Source organism: Gallus gallus, chromosome 5 (genome assembly GCF_016699485.2).
Source record: "Gallus gallus isolate bGalGal1 chromosome 5, bGalGal1.mat.broiler.GRCg7b, whole genome shotgun sequence".
NCBI classification, from domain to species: domain Eukaryota; kingdom Metazoa; phylum Chordata; class Aves; order Galliformes; family Phasianidae; genus Gallus; species Gallus gallus.
In genome coordinates this window covers 5,215,651-5,229,178 of record NC_052536.1, presented here as the reverse complement: position 1 = coordinate 5,229,178, position 13,528 = coordinate 5,215,651, and the positions used below count along the sequence as shown (strand labels likewise).

The 13,528-nt window shown below is 38.2% G+C and overlaps 2 protein-coding genes across 4 annotated transcripts in view; one reads left to right on the top strand and one right to left on the bottom strand.

Annotated features, from left to right (window-relative positions):
- Positions 1-13,528, top strand: part of IMMP1L (inner mitochondrial membrane peptidase subunit 1) — a 59,426-nt gene that overhangs the window by 28,593 nt on the left and 17,305 nt on the right. The window contains exon 6 of one of the 2 annotated variants that reach the window (NM_001277878.2): positions 1,941-4,571. The exons of the other annotated variant lie outside the window; for it this stretch is intronic. Coding sequence (NP_001264807.1) covers positions 1,941-2,009 — 69 coding nt within the window. The 3' untranslated portion in view covers positions 2,010-4,571. Of the gene's footprint in view, positions 1-1,940; positions 4,572-13,528 lie in introns of those variants that run through there. 2 annotated transcript variants of the gene reach the window in all.
- Positions 3,352-13,528, bottom strand: part of DNAJC24 (DnaJ heat shock protein family (Hsp40) member C24) — a 31,743-nt gene continuing 21,566 nt past the window's right edge. Inside the window, exons 3-5 of one of the 2 annotated variants that reach the window (NM_001397381.1) lie at positions 10,883-11,021; positions 4,646-4,714; positions 3,352-3,631 (exon numbers count right to left, since the gene is read on the bottom strand). In NM_001397381.1, the coding sequence (NP_001384310.1) occupies positions 3,507-3,631; positions 4,646-4,714; positions 10,883-11,021 (333 nt within the window). In that variant the 3' untranslated portion in view covers positions 3,352-3,506. The remainder of the gene's footprint in view (positions 3,632-4,645; positions 4,715-10,882; positions 11,022-13,528) is intronic. The other variant, NM_001190896.2, reaches the window with a different exon arrangement.

Below are 13,528 nucleotides of genomic sequence, written 5' to 3'. Positions count from 1 at the left end.
AACCACTACGATTGCTGTGATGAATTTGTAACCATATCATCAGATAATATTTAAAACACTTCTGATTACTGTCACTGAAAGCAAGTCAAGTTGCAGAAGGTGTGATTTAAGTTGCCTGAAATTATATCTGTATAGTAGTGAATGGCTTCTCTCCTCTGGGCCTTTACTCAGATGGACTTGTAATATGGAATATTCCTACCTCTTTTTACTCCTGTCTGCTCTGAGGCCAAACAAGGACGTGACAGCCAGCCTGCAGCCAGAATAGGTCTTTCTGCAAAACTTCGAATTGTATGGCTTTACTTCTAGCCAAAATCACAGACAGCCTTCTGTTACTGTTTCATAACGCTCTCTACTTCCGTGGAACTTAAATTAGCTCGCTGGTTAGGATGCATGTAGAGACATGTATTTCTGTTTGTCAGCAGATGCTCCTCGTGCTCTTCCCTAGCTGCATGTGCTTGAAAAAGACATGTATGTTCAAAGATACTTGTTCAACAGAGCTTTGAGCCTTTTTCAGATCCAGAGAACTTCACATCCAGGGAATAACTCATCCTTGTATTTTCTCAAGGGCCTAGGTGCAATCCAATTGAGTTGTTGCAACTTACCACAGTGCTAGAAGGGGTCTGATGGATGCAAGTGCATCCAAGCTTCCAGTAGTGCACTGTCTCAGTCTAATAGTAAGTTGATGCTGTTCCTTCCCTCTCAGTCTCTCATTCTCACCTGCCTTTGCCTCTTCTGTAATTGCAGTAGTAAGTAATATTGGGGACAAGTCACAGACACTGAGGTACTGAACCTTGGCACTGTGCTCCCCCTTGCAAGCAGAAAGAAAAATACTTTTTAAATTCATGCAGAAAGCGGCAAGGCTCCTCCTGTGCTGTGGATGTTCCATAAATTCAATTGAAGAGGAACTTGCTCTTCCTGGAAGGTGACTGCATACCTTTCTTAAGATCAAATTAGAAGGAAAGATGAACAAGATAAACATCATACTAACAGATGTTTTTGGAACAAGATAGCATATCATCTTTCTGTGTTTAGGTCGCTTCATTTGAGCAGGGGCTGTGAGATTTTAATGGGTTAGAGCCACAACAGGACATTCATTCTTCAGCATCGCCTCACTGCCTTCCTTCTGCTGATCTCCTAGTGCTATCTTTGAAAGAACATGTAGTGAAAAGAGAGGCAGTCAGGGGAGACACTGTAAAAGACTATTCTTGATTTCACATTACCTTTTTTGCATCCAAGACCAGCCAGCCTACATGTAATTAGTGACTATTCAGACAAAGTGTTCCTGTATAAACATCTATGAACAGCTAAGTTCCTTCTTGTGAGCATCACTCTGACACTTGTGCTAGTACCTGATTCTGATCTGCGCTCTTTCCCATTGTCACATTCTCAGAGGGGTCCTTTGGTTGAAAGCACTTCCTGATGGCAGACGCTCCACCCCTCTGTGCCTCTTTGCATGGTATAAGCTTACCTGTCAGCCCATGGAATTCTTTTTTCAAGCTTCAGTGTATTTCAGATGCTCATCTTAAAAATACAAACGTGTACCTCACAGAAATACTTTCACGGAGAGGTAATGTTCATGGCATTTTCTTCTCCTAGATGAATCAAATATATATACCATGTCTTTTAAGTTAAGAGGCTTACAGAGCTAGAAAAAGTTGAAATTAGAAGATATTTTCTAGGAATGTATTTCTTTCCAAGGCTAAAAAAAAAATATTGTGCTTTGGGAGGCTCTCCATAGGAAGGTATGCTGTATATTAATTAATGTTGTCTTCAGCCACTACAGAATTAGGATTTCTCCTCGTATACCGTATACTTTTCTCATACAGGTGAGAAGTTTCAATCCTTGTGTTATAAAATTGATTCGGTTTATGAAAACTTAGAACAATAACAAATGAAAGTACCGAACTTTGAGTTGTGATAAAAATCTCATTATTTTACAGATATGGCCTCTGAATGACTTTGGATTTCTACGTGCAAGCCCCAATGGCCATAGATTTCTTGATGATTGAAAGAATTAAATGACTATTGCCAGCTTGTGTAATATTTTCTACTGAAATCAATGGAACTATTTTTATTCAGAATAAACACAAGTGTTACTTGGCAAGGATGTCTCTTCTTTCTGCAATTATATCTAACTTAAAAGTGGGAACGATACACTGCTGTCATCATCAACAGTGATATGCCTCTTACTTTGTTTCCTCTGGCTGTTTACAGTAAGTGTTTGGATTTATTCAGAAGGTTTTGAATTTTACTAGAAGACAAAGTTAACACTGCCTGTTAACAAGTGATGAAGAAGGCAATGCACTGTTGCACTGTCATACAGCTAGAGCCACACATAGGCTATACCTGCATTAGCAAGTAGCTAATGAAAAGCTTGTGGATCTGACACCCATTTACTCATATGTGTTTTGTAGGATTTTCCTCAAACTAGCTCCACTTTGACCCAGTGGACTGTATGCCCAGGAGGAGTCATATAAGGAATGAAGTCTGTATTTGTTCAGATGATGGATGGAGTCGATTGAACACCGTACTCCTGGCTCTAAGCTGAAAAGTTAATGTAGATGCAGTGTTGGTGAACGAGCACTGTACCTCCTACTTTGTACCAGGAGAAACACCCAGCTACAAACCTCTGCCACCTTTTTCTAGGGGTCAGGTCCTTCTTGAGAATATAGGAGAAACTAATTTAAATACTTAGCATCGAAATATTAAATACTCCTGTATGGGAACTGTTGAGTCACAGCCTGAACCTGATTGAGCACCTGGGGAAAGGACCTGATCAGCTCTGGGAGCACAGGTGAAGGGAATTCAGCTGTATGACTGGAAGGGGTGGAGCCTGGCTGCTCCTCTCTTAGACATCTTTTATGGGTTGATTGCCACTGAGGAAGGTTCTCTTTCTGGAGATCCCTCCTTTGTGGAGTTTATCCTTGTGAGCCTAGATCTTTGCAGACGAGCGAGCAGTCTTTTTCCCTTCCCTTGTAACACCTTTCTATTGTGTTAGTCCCTTTATCATTACACCTCTTGTATCACCCTTCCGCGGTGTTGATCCTTCTGATTGTTACAATTCCCATTTCCCATTAATACACCTGACTCTTTGTTATCTTCAAAGCGTTCTCACACGTATGCCTCCTGATTAAATTTTTGTCATCTGAGCCTTTAAAAGGATTTAACTTAAGAGGTTGGGCCAAAGCTGCATTCGATAAGAGACAGAGACTGAAAGAAGCTACTCTGTTGTTTGCTGGGAAAGAAAGGTCGTTTAGATACAGTCCAGGTGTACAGAGCTTAGTGTTGGGTTCTGGAAGTTTTTTATAAATTGCTCTTTGGTTGACGAGCAAAAAGAAGAGGTACTGTGTCTTTGGGAAACATGCCCATTTACTAACATTTTGCTCTCTTAAGACAGACTGAGCTTGTTCTTGGAGCATCCCTGTTGTCCTGTTTGTCCGGTGAGATGCTATCCTGTGTGTCCAGTGTTTTGGAAGTCTGTAACTCAGCGTGCTGGTCTGGAGCAGTCAGTGAAGGATCTCAGTAACCAGTGAACATGTGTCGCAACAGACCAAAGATACATCTTTGCTTTCGCTCTTGGAGACAGCATAACACCCACCACATCGGCATGACAGAGTGTAACATTGTTCATCTGCCAAAAAAAGAAAACGAAAAAAAAACCTTTAGTGCTCAGGATGAATCGGGAATTTATTTTGGATTATAATTTTGCAGAGCTCCTCTTGAAAACAAAACATGATTTGTGTGTGACCTCTCACTGCTGGACTGTGAATGTCAACCCTTACGCTATGTTCTTGCTTCTATGACTGTGAGAGACACTTAATGCAACACAGCCAGAGTCAGTGTAGTCTCTTTAAAAGAACAAATAATAAAAAGGTGCTTATCAGTGAAACAGAGATACGTAAGGACTGCATCACTGAATACCTCCAAAAGAGACCCTGATTCTGACAAAGCACCAACTTCTTTAGACTGCAATTGAGAACAAACTAAGGAGTGTTTGTCATACAAATGACAGGTCAAGGTTCCAAAACAGACTGCTAACTCGGGAAAGAAACAAAAGAAAAAGCAGTTGAGGTTTTCCCCATCCCTAGCTTTAAAAAAATAATAACTTAAAATCAGCTACTACTCTAAAAAGCAATTAAATTATAAAACCTGGACTAGGTTTTTAAGGAGAAAAGTAACACATTCTTAGGTGGGAAAGCGTGTATTTAAAAAATGCATTCTACCATCATAAAAAGTGCAGTAAGATGCTTGAGAAATTCTGGGAGAATCCAGAAAACTAAAATCAATTATATTCTAAAAAGAGAGAGAGAGGTGAAAAAATGGTCTGTGCCCAAACAAAGGGAGAGCTGGAGGCGGGGATGGGGAGGGAGGAAAGTGAGAGAATGCAAAGTAAGTATCACAAAGTCAAGTGCCAATTCAACTCAACAGTGCTCGAAAAGGGCTTCAGCCGACTCTTGGAAGGCAGGATTGACAGGAACTAGCAGAGAAATGGAAGAATAGCAAGTAATCACAGAACAGAATAACTAAATCTGAGGAAAATATATATTAAAAAAAAAAAAAGAGAGGAAAGGTATAAGATGCAGAAAAAGATGGAAAATGTTTTATGTGACAATGAAAGGCACTAAGAACAGGAAAGCACTCATACCTTCATTCCAGGACATATCCTCAAGATAAATCTGCGCATGTAATGGCCATTCTTTTGTCAGATTATCTTCTATAAAGAAAATAGTGACAGATGCTCAGCTCAGATAACATACAAGCTGTTAATTCTTCCTTGTAAATTAACACTTCTTAACACTGGCAGGGCCAGCTAGAGTAGGTTACCCCAGGACCACAGCTAGTCAGGTTTTCACTATTTCTCTGCATAACCTGTTCTTCTTTTGAAAGGTGAAGCCAAAGAGAAACATCCCAGTAAGCACAAAACTGTTAGAAAAACGCTATGATTCCTCCAAAATGATATTCCAAGCAAAAGATAAATGAAAAACAGCTTTAGGAGCCAAGTGCTCTTCTACAATAGAGAAATTCTTAATACAGAAAGAACATCAATTCTAGTCTGTACGTGTGAGATTACTGCTGTTTGATCCCCTAGATTCATCCAGCATTGAGTGCAGCACGAAAGGAAGAAGGGTGAAGTACAATTCAAAGTGTCAGATGCGAACTGTTCGATATAAATACAAATCTATCAGCAGATGTACATTTAATGTGCTGAGTTCACACCAAGTTGACAGTGTCAGATTTTGTTCAGCTACCACCAAAACCATAAAAGGTATTATTAAAAACAAACAGAAGTTACTGCACAAAACCTCCCAAATGCTGCCTGACGCATGGAAATTCCAACTCCACAAATGCTGCTGTTTCTTGCTTTAAAGAACCAGGAATGCCTGAAAGCTGACCTTCAGCATATTCACAGAAATGTCTTAGCTTTGGCAAGGCTCAGTAGCTTCGTGCATATTTCATGTTTAAATCAGGTTGTTATCAAGAAAATTCCTTCTCTTTGATAGTGAGCTTTAAGTGGGTTTTCTAATTTACTAACACAACTTTGTGATAAAACAGTGTCATCAACTGCTTTCTACAGAAAGTAAAATTACAGAGAAGGAATTTCTTACGTACAGGAGAGATGGAATTCAAATGATATGATTTGGATAGTAAAATGTTGTAACTTTGGAGAAGTACTACACAAAACTTGGTTTCAAATGAAACGGAATGTTTAATTTGGGATAGTGATTGTAATTCAAGAACGTCCCAGGTGCTGATGATTGGAACCCAACAGAACTGCAATCTTAACACCACTTATTCTATTGTTCCTTCAGACGTGTATTTATTCCTAAGCATTCCAGTAATATTCCAGAAAAATTACGTCTCCAATCTTTACCTGATCAGATAATGGAGTATTTCTTTCTTTACCGTGGAACACCATCATCTGGTTGCTGCTACCTTACTCTTCAAAACACAATGGTGTATTTTAAACATCAGCAGGTACAATTCATTGCTTGTACAATTCCCTGCCTGAGCTGAAATTGTTATTCCTACTGTGATGCCCGAACCTGAGTAGACTCACTGGTATCTCAAAAAGATGTTAATTTTCAATTAGGACTCTCAACTGGCTTGAGTCTCCAATCTTAACACATAACCCAGTGATTTCTCTCAGTTTTATATGCTGCAATTATTTGCTTGTCTGCATCAGAACTGGAGAAACTTATTCTCCAGGGTTGAACAAAGCTGTTTTATTTCCCTTATTCTCCTATTCAGTATACTGTCAAATGTAAAATACCTCAAGACAGCACAAACAGCATTGGCTAATTATTCTAACGTAGAAGCACAGCTCAATATGAGTTGGGGAGCTTAGAACCAGAACTATAACCTAGTGGTTTCACAGAGTGTCCTTATGTTCCTTGTGTTCCTTGTTTCAGCTACAGGATTATTATGTATCTTACAGCCACATCTCTTATGCTTCTCTGAAGTAAATCAGTGAGAGGAGGTTACTTAAGAATGGTATCCTTACCAGCACTGAGTTATACTCGGTAGCTTTACTTACATGCAACGTATGCTCAATCTGTAGAACTTTGTGTACAGAGCTGCACTTTCAGAAGCATTCCTGGCTATGGGTAACTGCTAAGACTTGAATTATCTTTCCTAACTTGGAAAACAAATTTTAATTCACAAGTAGTACAGCCTGCCTGGCTTTGCCATCTATTGGATTTGTCTGACAACAAGAGGTGAAAGGATTCTGCAGCTCCATTGTCTCAACTGCAGGATCTAAGAAAACACTGGCAGGCTCATCAGAGAGGTTTATGAGCCTGCAATTCAAAGAGATTAAAAGGAAAAATCTACTGAGATTCTTTCAGGCTACAGAACAACATTAAATAACTATTAGCGGCTTGGTTCAGTAAAGCTTTACTAGAGCCCTTGCTGGGTCATTCAGAAATTGTAAAAGAGGAAAGGTATTTAAGTTTTACTTGAGGATACAATAAATATTTCTTGGTCTATTTAAGGCTGAGTTTTAGGAAAGAGGTTGCAAGCAGTAAATGGAAATTTAACCCCTTTAACAATTTATGGTAATAGTAAAGATGGTCATAATACCAGAACATTTTTTCTAACCGTTGTATATTCTTAGCATTGACTTTTTTTCTTTAAAAAACAAGATAAACACTTACAATTACCAAAGTTCAAGATATGTATTGTCAATCAATATTATTGTGACAGTACCCAAACCCTGGATATTCACAGAATTTTCTTTTATTTTTTTCTCCTTATAGTCTATTTATTTTTTGAATAATTGCTGAAGTTTGAGGCTCTTACATACTTTAAAATAAGCATGCTTTAATTTGAAATTATAAAAAGCTATGTTAAATTTTTTTCAAACAAAAGACATAGCTTTTTTAAGAGAAAATAATAAACTACTGCTCCACTTGTACTCCAAGGAGCTGGGGTAGAAGGCTTGTGTTCCATACAGCCATAAAATCCATGGCTAGAGATGGATGTATAGTTCTGGCACTTAGAAGTATGAGCTGGCATGCTAAAGGCTCTAATTCATGGCCATGTGAAAAGCTTAGTTTTGGTTTAAGTGCTTTTTAAGAAGAAATTTTCGTAACAGGAAACAACTAAAAAAATCCCCCTTCTTCAAAGGGACCTTTCAGAAAAGGGACAGCCCTTTTCTGTATTCAGAAAAGGGCTGTCAGGAACACCAAAGATGAAGTCCTGCTTTTGGGCTGGAATATCCAAATGCAACAGTTCTCTGTGAGACAGCTGGCCAATAAGCAGTTTTCCAGGAGATGACCTTGGGATTCTAGTGGACAACAGGCTCAGTACAAGTTAGCAGGGCACTGCTAAGCTCATCCAACATCTTTAGGGAGTTGTTTTTGTTATCTGTTTTCTCTTCTCGACACTTCTGAGATGACATCTGTTGCCTTGTGTCCAGTTTGAGGCTTCCCAGTCAAAAGCACTGACATACAGAAATAACTCCAGTCGCCTACCAATATGGTCAAGGGTTGAGACAAAGCATACAAACAGAAGCCAAGAACAGGTTTTGCATCTCATTGTCTGTAAGTGCTTAGTGGGAACTGCTCTTCGAAGGATGCTAAGCAAGTGACACAAGATGCAAGGAGCCCTTCCATTTAACTTGGTTAAAAACAAGCTGTGGAATCCCTATCCTTGGAGAAATCAAAAATAGACTGGAGAAGGTTTGAGCAACTGATCTGTGCCAGCTTTGAGATTGATCTAGATGGCCTATGAAGGTCCTTTCCAATCTCAGTGAGCCTCTTGAGTTTTCTGTGCTTTCAAACTGTGACATAAGCATGAAGGCTCGAATGACTTTACTATGAAAACTGCAGAACAAGTTGTTTGCAACCTAAACTCACCAAAAAGCTTTTCAGATTTGATTTTAAATATATATTCCTCTTTTCTAAATAGAATACCAAATAAATAATGGAAAGTTGCTAAGGAGAAAATCTGTTGAGGAAAGAAGTCCATTGCTAATAGGTAAACTGTGATGCAGCTTTTATTCCAACCCCCAAAGATCATTATGATGATTTCAGAGAAAAGCAGTATTAAAATATAAAAGCATATTTACTTGTTATTTTCAAAGACTTAAAAAAACAAATCAACAACAACAACTACAAAAACCCACAAGCACAAAAAGCCATGGACTCCATAGTATTCAAGCTTCTGAGAACTTCTGAGGCCACTGAATACCTAAGCTAAGTAATTAGCAGTGATTTAATGTAACACAATAAAGTACATACACAGCAGCAATACCTGCTATGGGAAAAAGACTACAGTGCAGGTGACTTCTTCCTGACTGGCAGCCATACACACATGCATAATGGCATCCTTCAGATTCTGCTTCCTAGGCTTTGCAGTTTTACTAACTTGCTATATTATCTCTCTCATCACTGTTCCCCTTAGCTGCTGTCTCAGTGCCTTTGTTTCTGTGAGCCTTTACAGCAGCGTCTACGAATTTGTCTAGAATCATGACTTCAGAAGCAACTTGACAGGCATTCAAAGAACTGGATTTTATTTCATTGTCATTTCGCTGCTAGGGAGCATGCTACAAAGAACGCATCAACACTGCACATGTATGTTATGTGTTTGGCTTAGTTTGAAACGCTGTGTTCTTTTTGAATAGGACGCTCTATACTGAAATGTGCCCATCCTATTTCCTCACCATTACCAAATACCCGTGCAAAGAAATTGTTGTCTTTATTTGCTCTTAAAAAAAAAACGATGACAAAACACTGAGGTGGCTTTTAGAGTAACTCATCTAGATCAGAGGAATCTCTGTAAACACAGAGAACCTCCAAAGTACTGTAAAATAAAATGTTATGTACAGAAATGTCCTTAAATACCATGGGAAAACCAAGTACTTTATTAAATCTTCTTGTAATTCCCCTTAGTTAATAGATTTACCTGATACAAGTAAATCTGAAACTCGCTGTGTTTGAAGTTTAAGTAAAATTGGCTACCTATAAGAAAAACGTGCAGCTTAATCTTTAAAATTTCATTTTTTTCTGTGCACATATAATTAATGAAAATGGGAGACACAGCTGATACTTCAAGTACAGTACAAGGAGCGCAGAAATTCCTGTTCTGGCTCCACACCAGACATTTGAAAAATAAGATAGAGATAAGTTATTTAGGATGGATCTCAATACTGTTTACATAAGAAATTAGCACAAGATCAATTTTTTCCTTTCTTCTTAAATATTTATTCATTTTTTTTTCTTCTTTAACCCCTTCCACCCTCTTTTCAAAACCCACACAAAGCCTGAAATACAGGATTATTTAACTAGAGAATTCATACTGGGCATATACAATTATATATCACTCTTTTTATCCTGCAGTGATGCATATCTACCAGAATGACTAAGCCTTTGTTTCTCAAAGTTCTGGTATCCGCAGCGGCAGGGGAGTTAAAAATCAGCACAAGAGAGAAAGGTCTGATGGTGTGCCAATGTACAATGGAAGACAATTCAATAACAAGCTGCAGAGACAGTGGGCTTTTATCAGACACATTCAGAAGTGGTGGTGGCTACACGTCAATGCTGGACCAGAGTGTGTTACTGCAGAGTGCGACTGAGTGTTTTCCCCACAGGCAATACACTATTATTGACTCCCCCCATTAACATGTAGGGTGGATATACATTTATTGAAGGTTCTAATGGAAGGCTGAGGGACTCCTATCCCGAGGCCAGAGCAGAAAGACAGCCTATCACTTCATGTAATGGTAGCCCATGTGTGACAGACCTGACCTACATTTCCCCCCTTTCTTTCTCACAACAGCCTGTCACTGTTTTAAGAAGCTATTTTCTGAGAGGTATAAAAAGAAATGCATGCTAGAGCTGCCTAGTTAATGTGTTATATCGGAATATTATTTATAAACTTGCTTTAGACTAATTTAGAATGCAGACGAATTATGAAAGCTACCTTAAACAGCCAGAAAGAATGTGCCTTAATGATTCTGAAGTGCTTACATACCATACACATCGAACACCGGATACAAACTAAATAATGCCTGCATCTAAAATACTGCAATGAAATGTAGTATGGGACTTAAATTAAAAAATAAATAAATGAAGAACACTTAGTGAAGCTGCCTTAATAAAATAAAAAGGGATAAGGTCTATAATTAGTATAAATTCCATATTCAGATTATTAGGAACAACGCCACCTAATGTTTTGTTGGAGGTAATTCAGTGTTTTCACTAGCTAATGTATGTGCAGCAAAAGCTATAAATAATGGATCCACATTTGAAAGTAGGACAAGAGTGAAAGAAACATTTGGTTCAGCAACAAACAGCATTTTAAATACCATCTCACTACTACTCCCAGACCCTGCTTATTTAAAGAGCTGCTGCCACTACAGCACTCCTTGGCAGGAACCTACCACGCTGCTGCAGGTCATACTCTTTTTTTGTCTCTTCATTCCCTAGAATTTTCCACGCTTGATCAATTTCGATGAACCTCTGCACACGCTCCTCCACTTCTCCTGCTGGCACATCTGCCTTCTGTTTGTCTGGATGATACTGCCAATCAAAAAAAAAAAAAAAAAAAAAAAGATTAAAAAAGTTGAGGGGAGTGGAAAAGAGAAGGGGTGGAAGAGGAACAATCAATACTGCATTTGATATTCCGCTAAAAGGACAGGGAAAAAAAAGGAGAAGGTACGAGCTAAGGTGCCAAAGGAAGGGAGGCAATGATTCTGGGCACAACAGAAAACTGCCAATTTAATTAGACCACTGAAATGGCAACCAAATCACCAGTGGCACAAATGTCACCATGTGCACTGGACGGCATTTTCTGGCTAATTTGCTGATGGAATCATTGGTCTTATGGACAATTTACCTAGAGAGAGAATGACTACTACGAACAGAAATAGGTACATGCAGAGGACTCTAACACAGGAGCAAGAGGAGATGTAGGTGCTAACATCTTCGTAAAATTACACGTAGCTGATTTCAGCAACACTACCAACATTTAGTTAACGCTACTACAGATAAACTGAATAATGTGTTGCACATATGTGGGCTTTTTAAACATTATTTCAAACAGTAAAAAGAATATACATGATCAAATGTAATTTATAAAGCATGTAATTCTACTTTTGAAAATATGCCTCAACATCTTTAATTTCTTCCAGTTCAGTGAATCAGCAGCCCTTCCAAATATTTAAAGTCATGGATCACTGGCTACAAAATGTATGTCATTTTAGTTAAGAAATGGTTATTCAAGGACATGACTGCAAGAAAGCCTACATCTTATAGGCAATAATAATTGAAACGGTATCACTTTATAAACCATTTGTAACTGCTGGTTCTGAACAAAGTATTCTGTCTTCTTTTTAGTTCAAATGTCTACTGACAAGTAATCCTCAAAGCACCACCTTCCTGTATGTCTAACTCACCTCAAGATAACCTTATTCTAGAGCTTTAACTTCTGCCCCTTATGCTGACATCAGTTTGGGCCCTGAATTGTACAACAAATGCTTTCTCAGCCTTGGAAAATCTCTTATACAAGTGTTTCAGTAGAATTCTGATTAACTGAATTCCATTGGTTTACTTTATAATTAAATACAGAAAGACAAGAATAGTGATACACTCTGTGCTTTATAAGATTCAAAATCTGAAAGGAGTCCATTTGGGCACTAACAGATGGTAACTTTTGTTTGCACTGATGGGTATTATCTGTGCCAGGCCATAATTCAACAAAGTGTACCAAAGAGCAAAACGCTCATCTTCAACTTTTTTCCATATATCTCTTCCATATACAACCGAGAGTACTTGCAACCTGCAAGCTCACGTACAAAATGTGCACACAAATGTGTACTTTTGGCCTACCACATGGAAAGCACACTTGAAGTTACCTCTGCATTCATGACTAAACATTGTCTTGCAACTTGCTGGAAGTATGACTGAAGCAGTTGTGCTCTGAGAGTTTACTTACAGATATCCCCACTCTACCTCCCTAGCTGAAGATGACAGAATTCTAAGGCACAGAAAAGCAAAAACAAATGGACAAAAAGAAGGTAATTATATTTAGTATTCTAAATAGCCAATTAGAAAATGAGTAATTATACCTTTAGTTGGTAGGCTCTAAATTCAGGCTTCTGATGTCATACATCAAGTTGTGTTGTTAAAGCTATTTAAAAGCATTGTTTTTCAAATCCAGTTTTCTGAAACCATGGCTTTTCCAATTGTATTTTAATTGACAGTCGATTGTATATCACATGTGTGGAAGGTCTTCTTTTTTAACCAGTGCTTAATAAGCATACGAGGCAAAATAGTTCACGTTAAAGGCTTACCTGATTTGCTTTTAGCAATGATATTTTAAAAATATGTCTGTAGGTATTCTGCAGTTATTCCTCAAAGCAATATTTTAGCTAAAAAATATTAATGAATTATTCTAAAAATCCAGATGCTATTATTTAAAATTGATTCAGCCCAAATATTTTAGGGTTAATTACAGTACCTATAAAAAAAAAACTCGTATGACTGCCACATATGTTATTGCACTTGAATGATGCAGTGAACGCTCCCCTACAAGTTTACATGCAAAAGAATTTTTGACGTTTCTAGATAGGTCTACTCAAGGAGTGCTGTACCAGACTTTGTGCCACTGAGACTTAATTAGCTACAGTTGAATAGCAGCACCACAAAACCACTGCTCTTATTATTGTGCGTTTGGATAGGCCACAAGACCGCACCTTCTCTCTCAGTCTCTTACAGATGACTGGTTGCCCAAAACAGCACTAGGATCACCAGCTTCCCCCCTGCCAAGAACACTTGGGAAAGCACCCCCACCAAACTGGTTACGCTTTTCCTTTGCTACACCAAAACTGATGGACTGAAAAATATTTTTGGAAGTGTCATAAAAATACTCTCGAAAAATAATAATGAATGCAGAAAAGGCTATTGTGCTCATTTCTTAAATGAAGGAAGTGTTAGGATTCATTACTCTTCAGGTTCATCCTTCAGCTTTTCTTTCTTATAGAATTAGTAACTACATTGCGGGGGATTTACTGATTAAATCTTCATGC